Below are 21685 nucleotides of genomic sequence, written 5' to 3' on the forward strand. Positions count from 1 at the left end.
AGTTCAACCAAATAAAAACGCATCGAAAAGATCGTTTATTTTACTTTGAAATAAAATTTGAATGCTTCTTAGCGGGCTTTAAATTCATGGCAGTTAAAATTTAATCTTTATTCCAGGTAATTTGGTGAAAATTAGATTATCTGAAATGTCTTTTAAACACTGATTAAAATAAATTTAAATTAGTGCGCTTATTAATTTAATATTTTGACAATAATAGCTTTTGTCTCTATAGTAACTGGACATCAAGTGAAATGCACTTTCGGCTTGTGTTAACTCATCAGCTGACTCGATAGTCTGCTTTTTGTCTTAGCTAGCAATTACTGTTTTAACTTTCAATTTAGTTTCTACTTTCATGTCAAAATTAATTTCACTCAATTAATGTTGTAACCAGGATAAGTTATAATCTGGTAAGTAATTTTGTTGTTATTATTGAGTTGATTAGAGGAATGAAAAGGAAAAAGAGCTCAACAAGTCACTTAGTAAACATATTTTGTGTGAAGTGTTGGTTGATGTGAATGTTGATGTTGACTACGATGATGATGTTGGTTGATGATGAGAATGATTAATAACATTTGATTATGTTTATTGTGCTAAGAGTATATACAGAAATGGCTCATTTCCTGTACAATTGTTGCTTGCTAAATCAATGAAAGTTATTAACTTTGGTTAAAGCATACAATGCTTCGAAAGCTAATCTTCATCTTGATCTTCATCATCATTGATTCATCAAATAATTACTCTAGACATGTCAGAAAAAATCTGAATCTTGTGAATTAAACAGTGTCATTCACTAAATAAATCATTTTTCATCAAATATTTTGCTAATTTTCAGTTTATGGGAACGAGATCGAGAGTTAATTAAATGTCTCGACAACTCAGGAAGTTGATTATTGATTGACTGTTAAAGTGTTAACAATGCATTCTTAAAGATTAAATTAACAAGTCACTTGTAAATGTGACTGTTTTTATTGCCTTTCTCAATCTAATCAAACAATAAGTTTCAATATTAATGTGTAAATATAGTCAAATTGGTTCAGCTCATTAGTTAATTGTACTCATCTTTTCCTTTTCCAGTGCCGAGTTTAATGCTGCAGTTGACAATTGCATGTTGGATTCAACAAGCAGAAGTTAATTGACTTCATTTGATTACAATCAACCCATGGATTCTTCATTTTTGTATCGTTGCTGAATTACAATCAAGTCCTAATTGAAAGGATCAACAAACGAAATTAAACAAGAATGCAGAGAAAGAAGGAACACTTTCCATCATGAGAATATTTTGTAAACAAATTATCGTTTACCTATGGAATGGTGTTAAAACTGTGTTTATTTTGTTTCAATGTTCAAAGGCATTTTGTTGGTTTGGTGATTGATGGTTAACTGGGCATAATAGCTAAGCAAAAACAACATCAACAAATAATAATTACAATGATAATGAAAAACCGAAAAAACGATTAAAGAAATGTATTCACAGGAAACCTGAAGCTGGCCTGGACTGAAAGAGCAAAGGCCATAACCTTTGGTCAAAAAAATCGCAAACCAATGGAAGGAGAAGAAGAAGAAGAAAAAGATCTGTTAAATTTGAAAGTTTGCTGAAGAAAAGACGGAGCAACAAGATGAAGATTGAAAAATAACAGACAAATATAAGATTGACAAAGAAAACCAGATGAAATTAGCCATAATATTTTCAAGGCAACTCGGGATTCGGACATTCGGACAAGTTTCATCAAGAAAAAAAAAGATTCACTTCTCTGTATTCCCCGTTCAATCAGGTCTTCTCCATCATCTTTGTTATCATCTACCATCGTCTTGATCATCTTTTCTTCTTTATCTCTGTCCTTTCTTTGTGTCAGTCTTGGTCCTACAAGGGACAAAAGTTTATACTTGGTTTTTTTGGGGACGCCTTAAAAATAAGAAAAGAAAGCCAAGGTTGGCAAAGGGCAAGGTAAAAAAAGAAGAAGGTAAATGTTGGTTTCTAGAAGAAGGAGAAGAAGAAAAGATGGTTTGAAAAGAAAAGACAACCAGGTAAACTGTGTTTTCGTTTTGGCCCAGGCCTTTTTCAAGAAGAGAAGGTCAATCATTTTAAAAGTACTTTTAGAGAGAAGACTTTTTCCCTTTCTTGCATCTCTTTCTTATGTCCTTAAATTTTGCTAGAAGCTGAAAAATAAGGTGAAGGTGCCCCTAGACCTTTTGGACTTGCATTTGGACAATCTCAATGTAAAGTCTTCTCCTTACCTCTTATTTTTCATCTTCTTCTTTCCCTTCACCTTATTCTGCTCTTTCTTCTTCGTCCTCTTCTCTTTCCTCTTTTATATTCTTTACCTTAAAATATTTTTCTATATATTTACCTGTTTTTTATATATTTTTATTTAGATAGTCAAGAGGTACAAAAAACGGAAACGAGACCAGCTTTAAATCAAAAAGATCGTTAATTATCTGTTAAGATTAAGATTCAAGAAGCTGATCATCATTATCATCAAGTTTATTAACAATACCATATTAACTAAATAAACTGCAATCATTTTTAAACGTAACACAAGTTTATCGTTATTGTTATGCATTAACCTAGACAATGGTAAAAAGTGGTGTTGCTTGGAGGCTGGTCTAACCATGAATTTAGGACATAAGAGAGGGAAAAAGGAAAAGAATCTAGTTTATATGGAAGAAGATGAGGATGATCAAACAGGGAAAGGAGCAAAAAAGATAAGAAGCTACTCAAGGAGCTGTGTTCTCAAGAAACTGTGTGAGACAAGTAACCTTAACCATATTTTCTTCATCTCTTTGGTTGCCTTTTCATCTTACCATCAACTCCGTCTAGACCCAAACTGCAACGATAACATCGATCCCTGAAAAAGATGACTTAAATATCTGTAAGGTCGCGGGTCAAACGACAAACCAGGGTCAAGCTTAAATCCAGAGACAAAAAATGTAACGACCAATGCTTGACCACTTTGACAACTTTCTCTAACCATAACTATTCAACAGAAAATCAAGCCTAAAATATTTCTTCTAAATTACTTTATGAACATTCAAAATAAGTTGGAGTGAAATTTAATTACTCCAATTTTCAGCCAACCAAGAAACTAACTGAAATTGTTTGCCCTTTTCTCAAAAATTTGTGCTAACCGATTTTGTTCAAAGTGCAAAGTGCTTATATTATAAATATTGATAATATTAACGCTTAATAGCATTATTAACGTTGAAAGGTTGCACTTGACCAAGATTTCATGCATTCAGCTAAATATGCTTTTTTATCAATCTCATCGAATTGTCTTGATTAGATTGATTAATGTTTGAATAATGCATCAGGAGGTGGGCAACTTTAAGGTCCATCAACATGTATTTATATCTTTTTATTTGGATTAGCATAATGATAGTCATTATCAGGATTAACCTAGAAATTGGATGCTTATTCTTGTCTTTTGAGGGGGAATAAAGAATGATAAATCAAAGGTAAAAGGATGAAATGGATGCAGTTGATGAAAAAGTATGTGTCTTCCAGATATAATGCGGCAACAGTGATTTACAGAGCAAGATGAAATCGCTAAAAGGTAAAGCACTGCGCGTGATCATCTTCAGGTTCGAAGAATCAACGAAAAGAGTGAGAATCATGAGGATAAAGGGAGAGAGAGAGAGAGAGATGGATGACGATCATGATAATGATGAAGCAACAGTTAAAAGTCCGGTTGAAATAATATCAAGACGAAAAAGGTAGAGAAAAAATAACTCAAGTGCAAGCTTATAGCCAAGTTTCAGTTCTGGTAAAAACTTGAAGGGATTGCTTCGTAGCCTTGAAAGTGACATAAAATCTTACATCTTGTGTTTTAATTGCCATCATCACATCTATTAATTTGAAAAAGGATAAGAAAGAAAGAGTTGAGAATAATAATTGCAAAAATATGTCAACAGTTAAAGGAGAAGGATCAGTTATTACTAACGGTAAAAGTAATGGTATTTCATGTGAAAAGTTGTGCTTTCCCAAAGAAACAGAGTCATCTGGTAACTCCACTGACTTACCCACAGATATTACTGAAAATGGTACTAGAAAAGACGATAATTTGTTTGCTGATCAACCTGAAGCAACATCAACCGTTAACCCAAGCTCTGTGTCACCAGCAGTTTCATCAATAGCAACTCCTAGTTTGAAAATGTCGCCTCGCCAATACAATCGTCTTTTACTTACCCAAACGTACGGTTCCTCCTACGAGGTTGATGAAGACTATGAAAAAGGAAGTGAGGAAGGCTTGGAACGAGTTAAAGAATTGACAGTCTTTTATAGGAATTTATTATCATCTGTTGGCGAAGACATTAACCGGCAAGGATTACTTAAGACACCAGAGAGGGCAGCTAAAGCAATGTGGTATTTCACAAAAGGCTATCGTCAAACCATCAAAGGTAAATGAGCGCCATTTTTAACCTTTAACATTTTGTTTTTATTTCACTGTTTCCGTTTAATCTCATTATCGGCCATTTTGTGTAAAAGGTGTTTATTCATATATTCACTGGTGCCCATTAATATATATCCAATGTTTATTTTACCCTGAGGTTGAAAACCTGGTCAGTCAAAAAAGCAACAACAACAACCTGTTTCTTGAAAAAATGCTGTATATTTGTCTGTTTGTCATTGACATCTATTGTTCATTTTTTGGCCTTTTCTTTCTCCTTCATCACCATCATCATTTCTTGTCATCATTTTCATTTTCATCTGAGCTTCTTCACTTTTCCTTGGTTAGCTAAGCTTAATGTTAAACATAGCTGTTGCCCTAATTTGAACAAGGGCTTGGTCCAACAGCGATTCAGGTGACCATAAGTAAGCAAACCAGGCAAAAAAATGATCAACAACGGCTACAACCACCACCACCACCATCATCATCATCATCAAGCAACAGTGAAGAAGTGAAAATGTCTTAAGGGCATCAACAACAGTGTTAACGAAGGAAGAAGAGACTGAAAAAAGAGAAGGAAGACAGGTAAAGGTATATTGCTGTTAAGAAGGTTATAAGAGGAGGAATGGATATGTAAGAAAACAGGAACAAAAAAAGGTACAAAAGAAGGTAAAAATTGTTAATCATTACTTGATTATACAAATGTTTGTAACTGCGTCTAAAATGTCAACAAAAGGCAACAGTTGAACGCGAAACCAAAGATGTTGAAGATTGGGTAAACATTGGGAAGCTCTTGTTAGGCCTTATTTTGCATTCTATCATTTCTGGTTGCTATCAGGTTTTAAAACACATGAAGATGAGAGGAGAAGAGCAGCAAGACTCGATAGAGAAAAGGTTTTTTTTTTGATTATTGAAAGCAGAAAGCAAAAATTTGAAAAAAGCGAAACTCAAAAAAAAAAATGTTGAACTTGAATAAGGTAAAGATGAGTGGCAAGCTGAAAACAGGTTTTCCTAAGAACTCAAATTCCTATGTCTTGGCCATCATCTCCTTTCTTATCTTCTTATCATTCTAATTAAAGGAATGCAGTTATATTACCTTCTCAATCGATGGTCCTTACAGCCTAAAAGGGTCCACAATCAAACCCAATTCCTACCTCTTTACCCAAAATTATATAAGCAACGAAAAAAAACTGTTGAGCTACAATTTAAAACCATTATTCAACGTTTGCAGCAAAAAAACTAATTTGAATTTGAAATGTCTAGCCAATTGAAGCTTCTTTACATCATCTTGAAAAACGGATCAACACTTGAGTAAACTTCTTAATAAAGTGTTTCAAGAAAAGCTGGTTTCATGTCTTCTTGGTCGTCTTTATCATCTTCATCATCCTCCTCATCATCATTCGTCATCTTATTTCCTCTTGTTCATTGATTTGAACTTATTTCGCTTTACTTTTCTTTCCTTTCCTTTTATATCAACCTTAATATACAAAAAACATTTTCATGTCCTCTGGTTATATTAATTCACTCTACCATTTAATTTATTACAATTAATCATTGAATTTGCAATATGTTGTTACAATTATCTTTTAATATTTATCATCTTTCCTTTTACTATTGGGTTTGCCATCAATCGCAATTTCATTGTAAAGTTCCGGTGAATATAGATTTGATATAATTTCCGTTCCTTTAACTTACATCTTTTAGTATCTGATTAATCTATTAATTAACATTATACAATTAATGATAAAAGGAAATGTTCAAGGTTAGACAATTACAATATAATTGGTTGAAAAAGATACTCAATTGGTGTAATAATCGGTGATTTACAGCAACAATTAACAACATCGAAAGGTTACATCTTTAATCAAAATCAACTCATTGTCTTTACAATCAAAGGCAATGGGAATTTTCAACATGTAAACATTTAATGAAATGAAAACTAGTTTCAGATTGATTCATATTCATTGGGAATCATAATCATTGACTTTCATAACGTTAAGTGTAATTTAAACATGTTTAGCTGATGATTTTCTTGCTGAATTAATTGATCATCAAAGAAGTAGCAATTTAATTTAATCAACCTTTCTAAATATTGAAACATTATTGTATGGGAATTCAATTATTAAAGTTTCTTTTCAGTAAAGTTTCAATTTTTCATCTTTTTTAGGTAAACTTGAAAATGTTGAGATGCTTTTAAGCTTTGATCATTGCTGTTGATCAGTCAAATTACAATGGTTAATAAGGAAAATTAAATCTAATTTTACTATTGATTAAGATTAACTGATCTGTAAAAATTTGACTGGTTTCAAGCATTTCAATGGAAATGTTAACATGAAAGTGATTATACATCATCTTTTCAACTATCAATTAACTTGATCAATGACTTGAAAAGCAACTTTCAACATTAAACTGCATACTTAATCAATTGTTGGTCCATTCATCATCATTAAAATTAGCAGATCAGTTTATCTAATAACTGGATCAATTTATGAAAATTGAATTTATTCATAGTTGATGTGAAAATATTTTAAAATTTCAATATCAATTCAAGTTATTTTATGTAAAAAAAAGAAACCTTTACAATTGAAAATATACAATTTATGATAATAACAACGATAATAACAACAATAATGATATGATGTTAAAGAGGAGAAGAAAAGGAAATCAATAAAAGAAGTAATTTTATTCACAAATTCAAATGTTTATTGATAAAAAACTGCCAAATTGATGTATTGATCAACGATACAACAGGTTAAATCCAAAAAAGATGAACCCAAAAAGTTTATTCAAATCTGGCGCCCATTAAAAGTGATTGTCATTGTCAGTTTCACACACACACCAAAAAGCAACAACCAAATTGACTTCATTTTTGTATTCAAAATAAGTGTAACAATTTACTTACGCCATTTTACTTTTATCATCATCATCACCTTAACCATCATCATCATAGCCATCGTCATAATCACAGAGTAATCATCATTATTATGGTGATCGTCTGTGTAAAAGTGAAAGTAAAGTGGCTTGATAAGTTCAGTTTCAAGACCCAATTTAGTTGAAAAGAAGCCCAAAATGATCTTTAATGACATTTCCTTGTGAAACATATTTTCATCATTATTATCTTCATTCTCATCATCATTTTCTGCTTCTCTTCTTCCTACAGTTTCCTTCCGTTTTTATGGTTAAACTGAATCTTTTTCTTATTCTTTCACTTTTTTTCTTCTTCTTCTCAACAAAATTCTTATTCTTCTCATTATAAACTCTCAAGTATCATAGCAACATTACCATTCTTTATCGGAAACAGTTGAGAGGAGAGGAAATCTGTTAAAATGATCTATCAGATTCATTAGTAATTCATCTCTGACAGAAACATCTACCTTCAGCTTTCATCTTCATCCTTTGATCTTTATTTGTGTCTATTCTATGGATGAATAACTTTCTTAGATAGGTTAATGGTGATGCTCCTGTCTAAGGTAGATGAAACTAGATTTCCCATTTTAACAATTGTTCAAATGTAATTAATCTTGGGCCTTTGATTTTTCCTTTATCAATACTTGCAATTGTTTAATCAACTCCTTTTTTCACCTTTTTCAGATGTTGTTCATAATGCTATTTTTGAAGAGGATCATGATGAAATGGTGATTGTCCGAGACATTGAAATGTTTTCACTCTGTGAACACCATTTAATCCCGTTTATCGGTAAAGTAAGTAATTGATCAACTTGTGATGTATTAATCTTATTATCAGATAATCAAACAAAACGATATCTTATTATTTGTCTTTGATTTGATGAGACTTTATGCAGTTGCAGGCCATTGGATTGTTTTATCTTAAATAATCGGGTATTATATTGGATAACAAAGAATAATTTTCATGATTGATTTAATTTAGTTATTCATTGGGATAGAACAGGGAAAAAAGTTGACTTTATGAACAATTGATAATCGGGAATAAGTATGTATGAAAGTGAAAGATACATAATAATAATAACGTCATTATATTGGAGATTGAATGTTGAAAGTCCCAAAGATAATAGAAGTGAATTGAGCTGATGATAAAGATGAAAATAAAAGGTATCAAAGATGCTCTTTGGTATGTTTATGCTCCACTAATCATGATTACAATGAATATTTTCATCAACATTCAGCATCATCCTTCTCCTCCTCCTTCTCCTCCCTGTTGATCGCCACCATTTTTACTAAAACCATTCATGAGAAACGAAACCAATGAGTGTTTTTATTCAATTATAACACAAACTATTATCTATATTTTTCTCTCCTTTCAATTTTGGCTTTAATCTTTCATTTGATTTCACTTTTTTTCATCATCGACATTCCCCTTTTCATCAACTTTAATTTATTTTTACACAGGTATCAATAGGTTATCTTCCTCGTAATAAGATACTTGGGCTGAGTAAAGTTGCTCGGATCGTTGAAATGTTTGCAAGAAGACTTCAAGGTAATGTTAGCAGCTAAACAAAGACCAAGAACTTTGATCAAAAAACTTGTTGATATCAGTATTAAATTTGATTCCTTTGATCCTCTTTTCCGTCTCCTTTGTCACCATCAAACAGTCCAAGAACGTTTAACCAAACAAATCGCAAAAGCCATTACTGATGCCATCAATCCTGCTGGTGTTGGTGTTGTAGTTGAGGCAACGTAAGTACAATTTAATGTACAATAATCAAAAGTGTAATCAACATATCTAAATGTCTATTCTGGTAAAAAATGATTAACCTTTCCGCAATATTTCAACAGGTTAAAACAATAGTATTTACTTTATCATGAGAAGATAAGTTGTCATCATTTTTTCCTTTTTTGAATCACCATCATCTTGAGAAGGAAGAAAGATGTGGATGAGAGATGAAACTAAATGAGTTGTTCTTCCGTTTTGTATTTTTTACATTTTATCCCTCTTTTGGCTTTACTTATTGCTCTTCATTTCCACTCTTTGTCTTGAAGAAACTTCCTTTAAGACAAAATGTTGTCCAACAAACTTGATAATTGCCTTCCTTTATTGTTCCACCGTTAATATCAAAATCACAGATCACTGATCACTGGTAATTAATAGTAAATGATAGGTAATTAATAGTGTGTCATCAAACATTTAGAGGATACAATTATAAAAAAAAGTGACCAACATGTTAACAATTTCAATTTAAATAAATAACCGTTGAGTAACGTTAAGGGGTCATATAATAATTTTTCATTTAATGCGCGCATTGTTTAAGCAATTAAATCTTAAATCCAACGTAAATTTATTATTATTTGCAGCTAATTATCCAGCAAAAGAGTTAATTGTTCATGTATTTGGTCTCTTGAGTTAAATCCAACAATTTGTAAACAATCTAAATTCTGGTTACTATCATGTGAAATGATTCAACCATTAAAAACATTGTTCAATAGATTTTTTTTCATCTTCAATTCTGGACAATCTTTGACTATTGACATTTTTACTTCAATAATTTAACCTCTTTTTTGTTCAACAATTCAATTTTTCTTCCGTTTTGATTCATTGAATCTTACAATTCCTGATTTCACCAACTATTACTTGATTTAAACCATTAAGTTACAAATTAGCATCAAATAATCAATTTAATTGACCATTACAGTGCAAGATAGCAAATAAAAAGATTGAAAATAAATTCAATTGTTACTCTGGAGTCTTGAATTATTACGATTATTGTTATTACTGAATTAATATTTATCATCATTATTATTACATATCATTAGGACGAATCCCTAACCAGCACTGATTTACATAATATTAAGGTTGAAAATATAATGAACTTGACCTTTAAAACCAATTGATTAGATAAATTATATCAATTTAATGTCCTTGCATGATTATAAATTATTATATCATCTACTATTTATAATATTAATTGTGAGAATAATATTTTTCATTTTTCAATATTCATACCAGTTTTGTATTTACATTTCCTAAAGCCTCTTATTGTTATTCACAATCACATTCAGTTATCAAAGATAATTCAGATCCGTTTGGGATAATAATTTAAAATGTTCAAATTGAATATTAACTCTATCATTGACCTTTCCTCAATCACAGTTAATTGCCATTTATTTTCATTAACCCGTGTTTGTTTGTTTTTTTCATATCAACAGCCATATGTGTATGGTAATGAGAGGAGTTCAAAAATTGAACAGCAAAACAATGACCAGTGCTATGCTCGGCGAGTTTCGTGATGATCCCAAAACCAGGGAAGAGTTTTTGACCCTGATTGGTACAAATTAGTAAATTGTGTTGACAAAACCTTTCACTTTGTTTGGATCCGTTTGGACAATTAATTCAAGGATTTATCTATCTGATGAGATCAAGTCTTTAACATATGGTAACCATTGCGTGATATTTGACCGATTCAACCCATTCTTTGATTGATACAGATTCTAATTTTAATTTTTTGTCTCTTTTCTCGACTGTTAACTTTTTTTAATTATTTAATGTATTTTTTCTGTTCATTGTGACTACTTCACTATTAGTACATTAAATAAATATATTCATCATGTTAAACTTTGTGTGATTATTTCTATTAATTTAATTACGGCATAATCTTTCACCTCACCCAGTATTAATGGTCTAACTGTAAGTATTAATATATACGGCTTTATAAGTAACTATTTAAGTTTATTTATCTAGCTGTTTTCATCAGATTGATGTTCATACCAAGTGATAATAACAAAATTTTACATACAATAGGCACTTATTCGCTGACAGTTAAATGATTCGGTAATTGTTGATTAACTGGGGACAAAAGGACTAAGCAAAAACCTGCTACAGTATAACGTGATGTAAATTCATAACTCAATGAAAGTGGGTTAATAAAAGCAACCTAATCCAATTCAAAACCAGTAACCTGTTGGCTGTATACAAAATGCATGTAAATCAACAATGTAACAATCAATGGCTTCGATTATGGTAATATTGGTAGCTTTTAAACGTACAAAGAGATACAGTTTGGTGTTGAAGTGAAGGAAAGCTGTTTATAAGTTGACCATAAAAAGGAACATATGATGTTATTTTTCTGACTTTTCTCACGCAAATTGAGCCAAAATGTTGTGAGAGCTGATGTTAATGAGGACAAGTGAATTTAAATGAGCATCCGCATCCAATGTTGAAACAAAAGGGAGAAAGGATAACAATAATCCAAGCTATATCGGCCTGAAAAAAATTGAATATCAACAGGAATATCAGTGACACTGGAATCTTGTTTACCTTGGTATACCAATGAGATTATTGAACTTGACTTTAATGTCATGAAAAACTTGTTGAGATTTTTGAAAGGCTTTATTGTACAAGAGGAAGATGTACAGCAAAAAGAGGATGATAAAGACGCTGCTGCTGGTGATGAGAAGATGGGAGGAAAAATAGGTCCAGGATACTTCTTTTCTCGTTTCCACTTCTCCATTAGATGATCAACTCTCCATTGGCAAAGCTAAAACTTGATTGGGAGATTCCGATGAAATATGTTCTAATCCAGTCTTCTCTCCATTTAATCTATTTAAATACACATGAATCTGGATATTGACGATTCTAATCAATTAATTTAAAACCTTCAAATGATGGTTAAACCCGGCATCACCTGGTAACAAGGTGAAAGCGTCAATATCCAGGGTAACCTTAAAAAAAGTTAACACATACATTTATAGCCTAAAAAGTAGCAAGTTCAAGAGTCGTAGTTAAAATAGTCATTAAATAAATTAAAATTATTCAAAGCAATCTTATTTTTTCACCAATATTTACACAAAATCTATCAATTGTTAACTCTAAAGCAACTAAACCGTTTAAATAAATCATATAATATTAAACTTAAGGTAATTTTAAATACAGCAAACCTTAAAGATGAATATAATCTGTAAACACAAATTAAAGGTAAATGCAAATCTTTTTTTTTCTGGTAACTTGTAACACTTCATTTGACTTCATCTTCTTGGTGCTGTTCAGTTGATGATCAACTGTACAACTATTAAGCCTAATATGCTTATGCTTATCAATTTGCAATTTAAAATGAAACTAAATGTAAATAAACCTTTCAACTTTTGGACACACATTTGTGTAACTAATCAGTAAAGTATACAATTACAATTGACTCTGAATCTCATTCAAACATGAATCTCTGTTTTTTTCACTCTTTCAGCTAATATAATTTTCTCATTACCAATCCTAATCATCTCAACGATTAACAAGGTTACCATGTCATGAACAGACTAAAGATGGATTCAAGAAACCTCAATGATTTGGTCAATATTTTGCTGTCAACCAAATGGCCAGGTTAACGACACTTCAATCAATGAAATACAGTTAAATTGCTTTTTAACAAGGTTAACCAAATGCTAAATAATTTCACACAATTTGTCTTAAATATTGAATCTAAAGCATCAATTAAACATATTCAGCTTCCTCAATTTCAATTGTAATCAAGGTTAGATTAAGATAACAAATTGTCAATCAGAGCAAACCTTGATCAGTTCGTGAAATGATCTGCAAATCAACAATAATTGAAGGTAAACAATTCAAGGTTAGCTGAATTGATGATCATAATAATCACAATCTGTCAGAGTAAGGTCAATGGAAATTTTGGCCAAAAATTCAAGTAAAATTAGTCGATTGCATCGATCTATTATCATCTAATGAATGCTTTAAAAACGTAATCAGATCAATTTGAATTGCAAGAAAGAAACAGCAATGAGAAGTTGATTTCCCATCATTTAATTATCTCTCATTGGAAAATTTCAAACCATTTGATTCCCATTTTACCATCGTTTACCACGTAATGATAATTATAATTAACATATTATCAATCAACATACACTTGGAATTGCCCTTAAAAGTAAACATTGTAATTGCATGTTAAATAGCCAGAATCAAATTGGTTAAAACCTAACCAATGGTAATGAAAATATGAAAATTTACGTTGAAAAAATTCTAGGCAAGTTAAATTGTTTCATATCATGTTCATTAAATATTATAAAATAATCAAGTTCTGGTTAAATTGAAAAATTTACCTCAGTAATTAGATGTACAATTTGAAGGCTATCAAGGGAAATCCAAAATTTATACTCAACTTGGATCAATCCAATGTTTTGTTTTGTTTTTTCATTAAACAAGTTTGATATTGCGGACAATTTCAGTGCAATATTGCCATAGAAATGCCGAGAAAATATTCATCTTTGAAATATCCAAGATATATCATGATTATATTTACACTGAAGGTTTTATAAAACAGCTGAAATTTTATTCAATTTTATCAGCTTTTAAACGTGTTTTGCAATAAACCCTGAATAGTCTGGTTTTGTTGATTTTTGAAATGGAAAGCTTCAGAGAATCAAATTACGTAGAAACTTGTATAAATCATTAGATGTTCAAGATTGACTTACCTGTGTGATTAGCTAATTGATTGACACTTATCGTGAATCTTGGAATGTGTGGAAATCAAAAGCGATTTTTTCTGAACATTCAAGTTCTAAACATTTTCATTTGCGATTTGAAGCAGCAAAAATATTGAAACAGTTAATATCCATTAGTGATTTAGTCACTTGTTTTTCAATGCAAACAAAAGGGGAAACTTTTCGTATTACATGCTATTTACAAAATAATTAGCTTTAGATGGAAACAGAATCAATATTTGGATCCGTGTGAAACAGGTTTAAGCTATAAATGAATAATTAGTAATTGATAAAATCATTTGGCGTAAAATACTCGTTCAAATATTAATTTTGTCATGGATCTGTGTATATTTTTGCGAAACAAAGCCTTTGTCTTCATGTTTCTATGCTTTGGACTTTCGGTTCTTTCGATTAGAATACAATGTTTAATGATAAATGCAAATATCTAAAACTAAATATTTATGAATCACAAATATAGCTCAGCTTTGAAACTGATGCTAAACATTCAGAACTTTGACTTAGCCCATTGATCGAGCGATCAGTTAATATGCAGATTGGATAAGCTTGAAAAATTGTTAAGCAAATAATTAACAATCAAATTTAAATCGATTTCGAAACTATTATATTTAAACGCGACAACTCATCGTTTTAGATACCATTTCAGTGCACCGAAAATGAATTGACATTTTAGTCAATAGATTGAATGTTAATTGAAGAGATCGGTTGTGCATTAATTAGAAAATTTAATCAAATTGTAAAAGACAAGAGCCGAAGACAGACATTTCATGAAAAAGTCGATGTGCCAAGAGATTCGCCAGCAAATGACAGAAACACCATTCCATTATTTAGCATATTGATGAGCATTATGATTAACCAGATTGTGGAGCTTCCTCATCAAAAGAGTTGAGTCTGGAAAGAAAAAGTTAAACATAACCAAAATTATTGACAAGTTAATACAAGTAAAAGAAAGCGGCACTAAAACACTTTGACTTTGGGGTTATAAGTTAGGAAGGTAAGTTTCTAGATGCAGGTAAAAACTGAATCCATAAGCACTATAAAAAAAATTCTCCAAGCGACAGTTTTCGTGAAAATCGAGGTCGAAGTTGAAACTTCGATCGGCTTTTATTCAATGACGTGACCAGATTTTTTCATGAAACTAAATTCACTGATGTAACTTTTCATGGGCAACATAAAAATGTATTTATTTTGAAAAAAAAATCTTTTAGTTTTTGAACAATTAGATAAGTTCGATTTGCAGTTAAACCTTCTTAGTTCGGCGACAGTAGAGGTTAAGAAGTTGAAACTTTGTTGCATTAGATAAAAGTTGTTAATAAACATTGCTGCCCGAACACTTTTTTCAATTTATCCACAGTTCACTGGATTTTGGACATTACCTAAAAGATTTGAGCCTGAATATTTCGATATTGGTAGCACCTAAAAGCGTTATTTTTCCTCCACAAATTAGATCTCATTATGGACTATGGTGTAATGAAGTTTCATATTATTAAACAAACTGCAAGAAGAGTCATAGCATTGTTTTACTTATGTTACCAGATTTGGTTCTTGGTTTATAAAAGTAAATGTTAAACTCAAACAAAGCTAATGATGCGTTAGAATAATGTTCATTATTCAACTAAATATCTCAATGTAAGCTTAGTTAAGTGTTTAAACTTCATGGTTTCTAGATGCTAAGTGACAACTAAGTCCATTAGTGGTGTTAAAAAATTCATTCGATCAACAATTTTCGAGAAAATTGAGATCAAATTTGAAACTTCGATCCTCTTTTATTAAAGAATGGAACAAGATTTTTTCATGAAACTGAAATCAATGATGTAACTTTCAATGGCCAATGTGAAAATGTACTTATTTTGCTAAATAAAGTTTTAGTTTTTCGAAAAAATAGATAAGTTCGATTTTAAGTTGAACGTGATTAATTCTGTGACCGAAAAAGTTAGGAAGCTAAAACTAATTCTTCCTAGCTTAAAATTGTTGATACACATTGCAGCATGAAAACATGTTTCAATTCATTGATAGTTCTCTATCTTTTGGCCATTTTCCTAAAAAATATCAGCCTCGATATTTCGATTTCGGTAGTACCTACAAAACTTATTTTTTAACCAAACATTAGATTTTAATATAGTTTAATGTATAATGAAACTTCAGATTGTTCAAGAAACTGCAAGAAGAGTTATAACATTGAGTTTCTTTTGTTACCAGATTTTGTTTCTTGGTTTATAAAAGTGTATGGTAAACTCAAACAAAGCTTATGATGCATAAGAATAATGTTCATTATTTAATGAATACGCTCAGAGTCAGCTTAGTCAAGCGTTAAAAAGCGTTGTGGCTTTGTAGGGAAATGAAAACCAAGCCTTTCAGCGTTAGTAATAAATTCCTCCGGTCAACAGTTTTCGAGAAAATCGAGGTCGAAGTTGAAACTTCGATCGCCTTTTAACCAATATTGAAACTAGATTTTACAATGAAACTCATTCCACTGATGTAAAATTTGATGGCCAACCTGAAAATTCACTTATATTGATACAATAAGTTTTGTAATTGCTCTAAAACAGATCAATTCGATTTTTAGTTAAACCGCCAGAATTCTGAGATTTTGAGAGTCAATCAGGTGAAACTTTTTATTCATAGATGAAAATAGTTTGTGAATCTTAGCGATACAACAATTTTTCGAATTTAGCAATAGTTCTCTGGATTTTGGACTTTTACCCAAAAACTTCGAACTTCGCTATTCCGTGAACGAAAGAACTTAAAATTATCATTTTTTGGTTAAACATTAAATGCTATTATGGACTATGATACAATGAAGTTTCAGATTTTTCAAGAAACTACAAAAAAAGTTATAACATTGTGTTTCATTTGTTACCAGATTTTTTCTTGGTTTATGAAAGTGAATGGTTGACTCAAACAAAGCTTATGATGCGTTAGAATAATGTTTATTAAATAATGAATTAGCTCAGAATCAGCTTAGTTAAAAGTTTAAACTTAGTGGTTTCTACATTCTAGGTAGAAACTCAGTCCATTAGTGGTGTTAAAAAGCTTCCTTGATCAACAATTTTCGAGAAAATCGAGATCAAATTTGAAACTTCGATCCCCTTTTATTAAAGAATGGAACAAGATTTTTCTAAGAAACTGATTTCGGTGATTTAATTTTCAATGGCCAATATGAAAATGTACTTATTTTGCGAAATAAAGTTTTAGTTTTTCGAACAAATAGATAAGTTTAATTTTGACCTAATCCTTTTGAATTCTGTGACCGAAAAAGTTAGGAAGCTGAAACTTTTTTATCGTACATAAAAATTGTTGATGCACATTTCAGCTTGAAAACTTTTTTCAATTTATCGTTAGTTCTCTGACTTTTGTCCATTTATCTAAAAAATACCAGCCTCAATATTTCGATTCCGGTAGCACCTACAAACTTTATTTTTTAACCAAACAATAGATTTTAATATAGTTTATTGTATAATGAAACTTCAGATTATTCAAAAAACCAAAACAGCATTTATAACAGCACCAAACTAGCATTTTATTACTTATGTTACCAGATTTGGTTATTGATTTGTAAAGATGTATTGTAGACTCAAACAAATCTAATGATCGAACTGTCAATAAATTGAAAAATGTGTTCAATCACTAATGCACACCAACTATTTTTATGCATGAATAAGTTTGTGATCTTTAACTCACAGGATGAGGAAGGTTTAAGTAAAATCGAACCTATCCATTTGTTAATAGAACAGTAATAACACTTTACTGGTGAATATGGCTTGACTTTTGTGTAAAAACGCACAGTTTTCAACGAACTTTTAGCTGATGTACATCGAGTAGTTTCAGATATAAATCGAAATGTGTTTAGCTGACAAAATCTAATAGTTAAATGACACTTACCCGCAGCATTGGCTTTTGGTGAAACAACACAGAACATTACGTCCCGAGTAAGTGCTGTAGTCATCACAAGTATCACAAGCTGTTGTGTTACCCACGAGAACAAAAAAGGCCTCACTTGATGGAGTTGAAGCGATCAGTAAAAAGGAAACAATGATCCCGATGAAACTGTACAAGATTAATTTATTCATGATTGGAGATGAACAAGTAATAAGGACAGAGTAATAATGAAACAAGCAAAAAAGATCAAGCAGTTGGTGAACAAATCAGTTGATTTGGGACACTTTTGATGGTTTATGTAGACAATAATGAAAGTAAAAGGTGATTTGGATGTTTCTTATTCTCAATTTGGATACAAATTGCATTAATGCTGAGAGGAAGATATGAAAAAGTTAATGATGTTGTTGAAGAATCTGAAGGGGAGGAAAGATTCTTGTTGTTATTTATGTTGGTTATTACGTTGCAAGGAAAAATCGTCAAAAATGATTCAAAAATAGAGTCAATCTTGTTTTACCTGAAGCTTTCAGATCAAAAATAATAAGATGAAACTTGAAACATGTTTCCTCTTTTCCGCCCTAAATATTTCAATATTGATAGCACCTACAAGCATTAGTTTTTAACCAAACATTAGATTTTATTGTGGACTACTATGTATTGCAATTCCGCATTATTAAAGAAACTACAATAAAAGTTATAACATTGTATTACTTATGTTACCAGATTTGAGTTCTTGCTTTGTAAGAGCAACTAATAGTAAGCTCAAACAAATCTTGAATTAGAAGTATACATTGGTTAATGAATTAGCGAAGAATAGGCTTAGTTAAGCGTTTGAAAGCATTGTGTGATTATAGTGTCATGAAAACTAAGTCTATTAGTGCTAGTAGAAAGTTCCTCCGAACGACGATTTTCGAGAAAATTAAGATCAAAGTTGAAACTTCGATTGACTTTTATTCAATAACGCTAGCAGATTTTTTCACGAAACTAAAGCCATTAATGTAACTTTCAATAGGCAACCTGAAAATACATTTACTCTGTGAAATAAAGTTTTCTGTTTTTGCACAATTAGATAAGTTCGATTTGCAGTTAAACTTTTCTTATTCTGCTATCATAGAGGTTAAGAAGCTGAAACTTGTTTTTCTGTGGATAGAAATTGTGAGTGTACATCAGTGATTGTACACTTTTTTGAATTTATCAACAGTTCTCTTGTTTTTTCGAACTTTACCCAAAACTTTGAACTTCGATATTTCGAGAATGGTAGCATCTACAAACATTATTTTTTAACCAAACAATAGATGTTATTATGGAATATAATACAGTGAAGTTTCATATTATTCAAGAAACTGCAAGAAGAGCTATAACATTGTATTACTTTTGTTACCAGATTTTGTTCTTGGTTTATAAAAGTAAATGGTTAACTTAAACAAAGCTTATGATGCGTTAGAATAATGTTCATTATTTAATGAATTAGCTCAGAGTCAGCTTAGTCAAGCGTTAAAAAGCGTTGTGGTTTTGTAGGGAAATGAAAACCAAGCCTTTCAGCGTTAGTAATAAATTCCTCCGATCAATAGTTTTCGAGAAAATCGAGGTCAAGTTGGAACTTCGATCGCCTTAAAACCAACATTGTAACTAGATTTTACAATGAAACTCATTCCACTGATGTAACATTTGATGGCCAATCTGAAAATGCACTTATTTTGATACAATAAGTTTTGTAATTGCTCTAAAACAGATCAATTCGATTTTCAGTTAAACCGCCAGAATTCTGAGATTTTGAGAGTAAATCAGGTGAAACTTTTTATTCATAGATGAAAATAGTTTGTGAATCTTAGCGATACAACAATTTTTCGAATTTAGCAATAGTTCTCTGGATTTTGGACTTTTACCCAAAAATTTTGAACTTCGCTATTCCGTGAACGAAAGAACTTAAAATAATTATTTTTTGGTTAAACATTAGATGCTATTATGGACTATGATACAGTAAAGTTTCAGATTATTCAAGAAACTACAAAAAGAGTTATAACATTGTGTTTCTTTTGTTACCAGATTTTTTCTTGGTTTATACAAGTAAAAGTAAATAGTAAACTCAAACAAAGCTTATGGTGCGTTAGAATGTTTATTAAATAATGAATTAGCTCAGAATCAGCTTAGTTAGAAGTTTAAACTTAGTGGTTTCTACATTCTAGGTAAAAACTAAGTCCATTAGTGGTGGCAAAAAGCTTCCTTGATCAACAATTTTCGAGAAAATCACGATAAAAGTTTAAACTTCGATCACGTTTTATTCAATGATGGAACAAGAATTTTTCGTGAAACTGATATCAATGAGGTAGTTTTCAATGGCCAATATGAAAATGTACTTGTTTCGCGCAATAAAGTTTTAATTTTTCAAAAAGATAGATAAGTTCGATTTCAAGTTAAACCTTATTAATTTTATGACCAAAAAAGTTGAGAAGCTGAAACTGGCTCTTCCCTAGCTAAAAATCGTTGATACACATTGCAGCATGAAAACTTCTTTCAATTAACTGAAAACTCTTTCGATTTCGGACATTTACCTGAAAAATAAGAACCTCAATATTTCGCGAATGGTAACCTCTAGAATCGTCATTCTTGCGCCAAAAATTAGATTTTATTATGGACTTTGATGCATGTAAGTTTCTAACTAAGCTGATTCTGAGCTAATTCATTATTTAATAAACATTCTAACGCACCATAAGCTTTGTTTGAGTTTACTATTTACTTTTACTTGTATAAACCAAGAAAAAATCTGGTAACAAAAGAAACACAATGTTATAACTCTTTTTGTAGTTTCTTGAATAATCTGAAACTTTACTGTATCATAGTCCATAATAGCATCTAATGTTTAACCAAAAAATAATTATTTTAAGTTCTTTCGTTCACGGAATAGCGAAGTTCAAAATTTTTGGGTAAAAGTCCAAAATCCAGAGAACTATTGCTAAATTCGAAAAATTGTTGTATCGCTAAGATTCACAAACTATTTTCATCTATGAATAAAAAGTTTCACCTGATTTACTCTCAAAATCTCAGAATTCTGGCGGTTTAACTGAAAATCGAATTGATCTGTTTTAGAGCAATTACAAAACTTATTGTATCAAAATAAGTGCATTTTCAGATTGGCCATCAAATGTTACATCAGTGGAATGAGTTTCATTGTAAAATCTAGTTACAATATTGGTTTTAAGGCGATCGAAGTTCCAACTTGACCTCGATTTTCTCGAAAACTGTTGATCGGAGGAATTTATTACTAACGCTGAAAGGCTTGGTTTTATTTCCCTACAAAACCACAACGCTTTTCAACGCTTGACTAAGCTGACTCTGAGCTAATTCATTAAATAATGAACATTATTCTAACGCATCATAAGCTTTGTTTGAGTTAACCATTTACTTTTATAAACCAAGAACAAAATCTGGTAACAAAAGTAATACAATGTTATAGCTCTTCTTGCAGTTTCTTGAATAATATGAAGTTTCATTATACAATAAACTATTATATATTAAAATCTAATGTTTGGTTAAAAAATAAGTTTTGTAGGTACTACCGAAATCGAAATATCGAGGCTGATATTTTTTAGGTAAATGGCCAAAAGATAGAGAACTATCAATGAATTGAAACATGTTTTCATGCTGCAATGTGTAACAACAATTTTTTAGCTAGGAAAAATAAGTTTCGGCTTCCTAACTTTTTCGGTCACAGAATGAGGAAGGTTTAAGTCAAAATCGAAATTATCTGATTGTTCGAAAAACTAAAACTTTATTTCGAAAGATAAGTACATTTTCATATTGGCCATTGAAAGTACAATTAATTGATTTAAGTTTTATGAAAAAATCTTGTCCCATTTTGCAATAAAAGGGGATCGAAGTTTTAAATTTGGTCTCGATTTTCTCGAAAACTGTTGCTCGAAGAAATTTTTTAACACCACTAATGGACTTAGTTTTTACCTAGCATCTAAAAATCACTAAGTTCTAACTTTCAACTAAGCTGATTCT

General features: G+C 30.8%; 2 protein-coding genes and 3 long non-coding RNA genes across 5 annotated transcripts; 3 read left to right on the plus strand and 2 right to left on the minus strand.

Annotated features, from left to right (window-relative positions):
- Positions 1-36: 36 nt before the first annotated feature.
- LOC149094737 (uncharacterized) lies at positions 37-3178 on the plus strand. The gene is made up of 3 exons (XR_016197713.1): positions 37-407; positions 1075-2025; positions 2374-3178. It is a non-coding gene; the product is annotated as an uncharacterized LOC149094737 (long non-coding RNA).
- Positions 3179-3321: 143 nt separating this feature from the next.
- Positions 3322-5295, minus strand: LOC149094738 (uncharacterized). The gene is made up of 3 exons (XR_016197714.1): positions 5076-5295; positions 4018-4947; positions 3322-3843 (listed from the first exon to the last, which is right to left on the minus strand). It is a non-coding gene; the product is annotated as an uncharacterized LOC149094738 (long non-coding RNA).
- On the plus strand, positions 3680-10913 carry Pu (GTP cyclohydrolase punch). Its single transcript, XM_015925646.3, has 5 exons — positions 3680-4395; positions 7977-8086; positions 8753-8840; positions 8956-9040; positions 10508-10913. The coding sequence occupies exons 1-5, from the start codon at positions 3900-3902 to the stop codon at positions 10635-10637; spliced, it is 909 nt and encodes a 302-aa protein (XP_015781132.2). The 5' UTR covers positions 3680-3899; the 3' UTR covers positions 10638-10913.
- LOC149094739 (uncharacterized) lies at positions 4935-5609 on the plus strand. Its single transcript, XR_016197715.1, has 2 exons — positions 4935-5054; positions 5465-5609. It is a non-coding gene; the product is annotated as an uncharacterized LOC149094739 (long non-coding RNA).
- A 3596-nt stretch (positions 10914-14509) lies between the features above and the next one.
- LOC107372028 (uncharacterized) lies at positions 14510-18023 on the minus strand. Its single transcript, XM_089270076.1, has 2 exons — positions 17687-18023; positions 14510-14695 (listed from the first exon to the last, which is right to left on the minus strand). The coding sequence occupies exons 1-2, from the start codon at positions 17872-17874 to the stop codon at positions 14656-14658; spliced, it is 228 nt and encodes a 75-aa protein (XP_089126202.1). The 5' UTR covers positions 17875-18023; the 3' UTR covers positions 14510-14655.
- Positions 18024-21685: the final 3662 nt, after the last annotated feature.

The sequence above is a fragment of the Tetranychus urticae genome, chromosome 1 (genome assembly GCF_039701765.1).
Source record: "Tetranychus urticae isolate SD_2017Ah chromosome 1, NJAU_TeUrti_SD_1.0, whole genome shotgun sequence".
Taxonomy (NCBI): Eukaryota; Metazoa; Arthropoda; class Arachnida; order Trombidiformes; family Tetranychidae; genus Tetranychus; species Tetranychus urticae.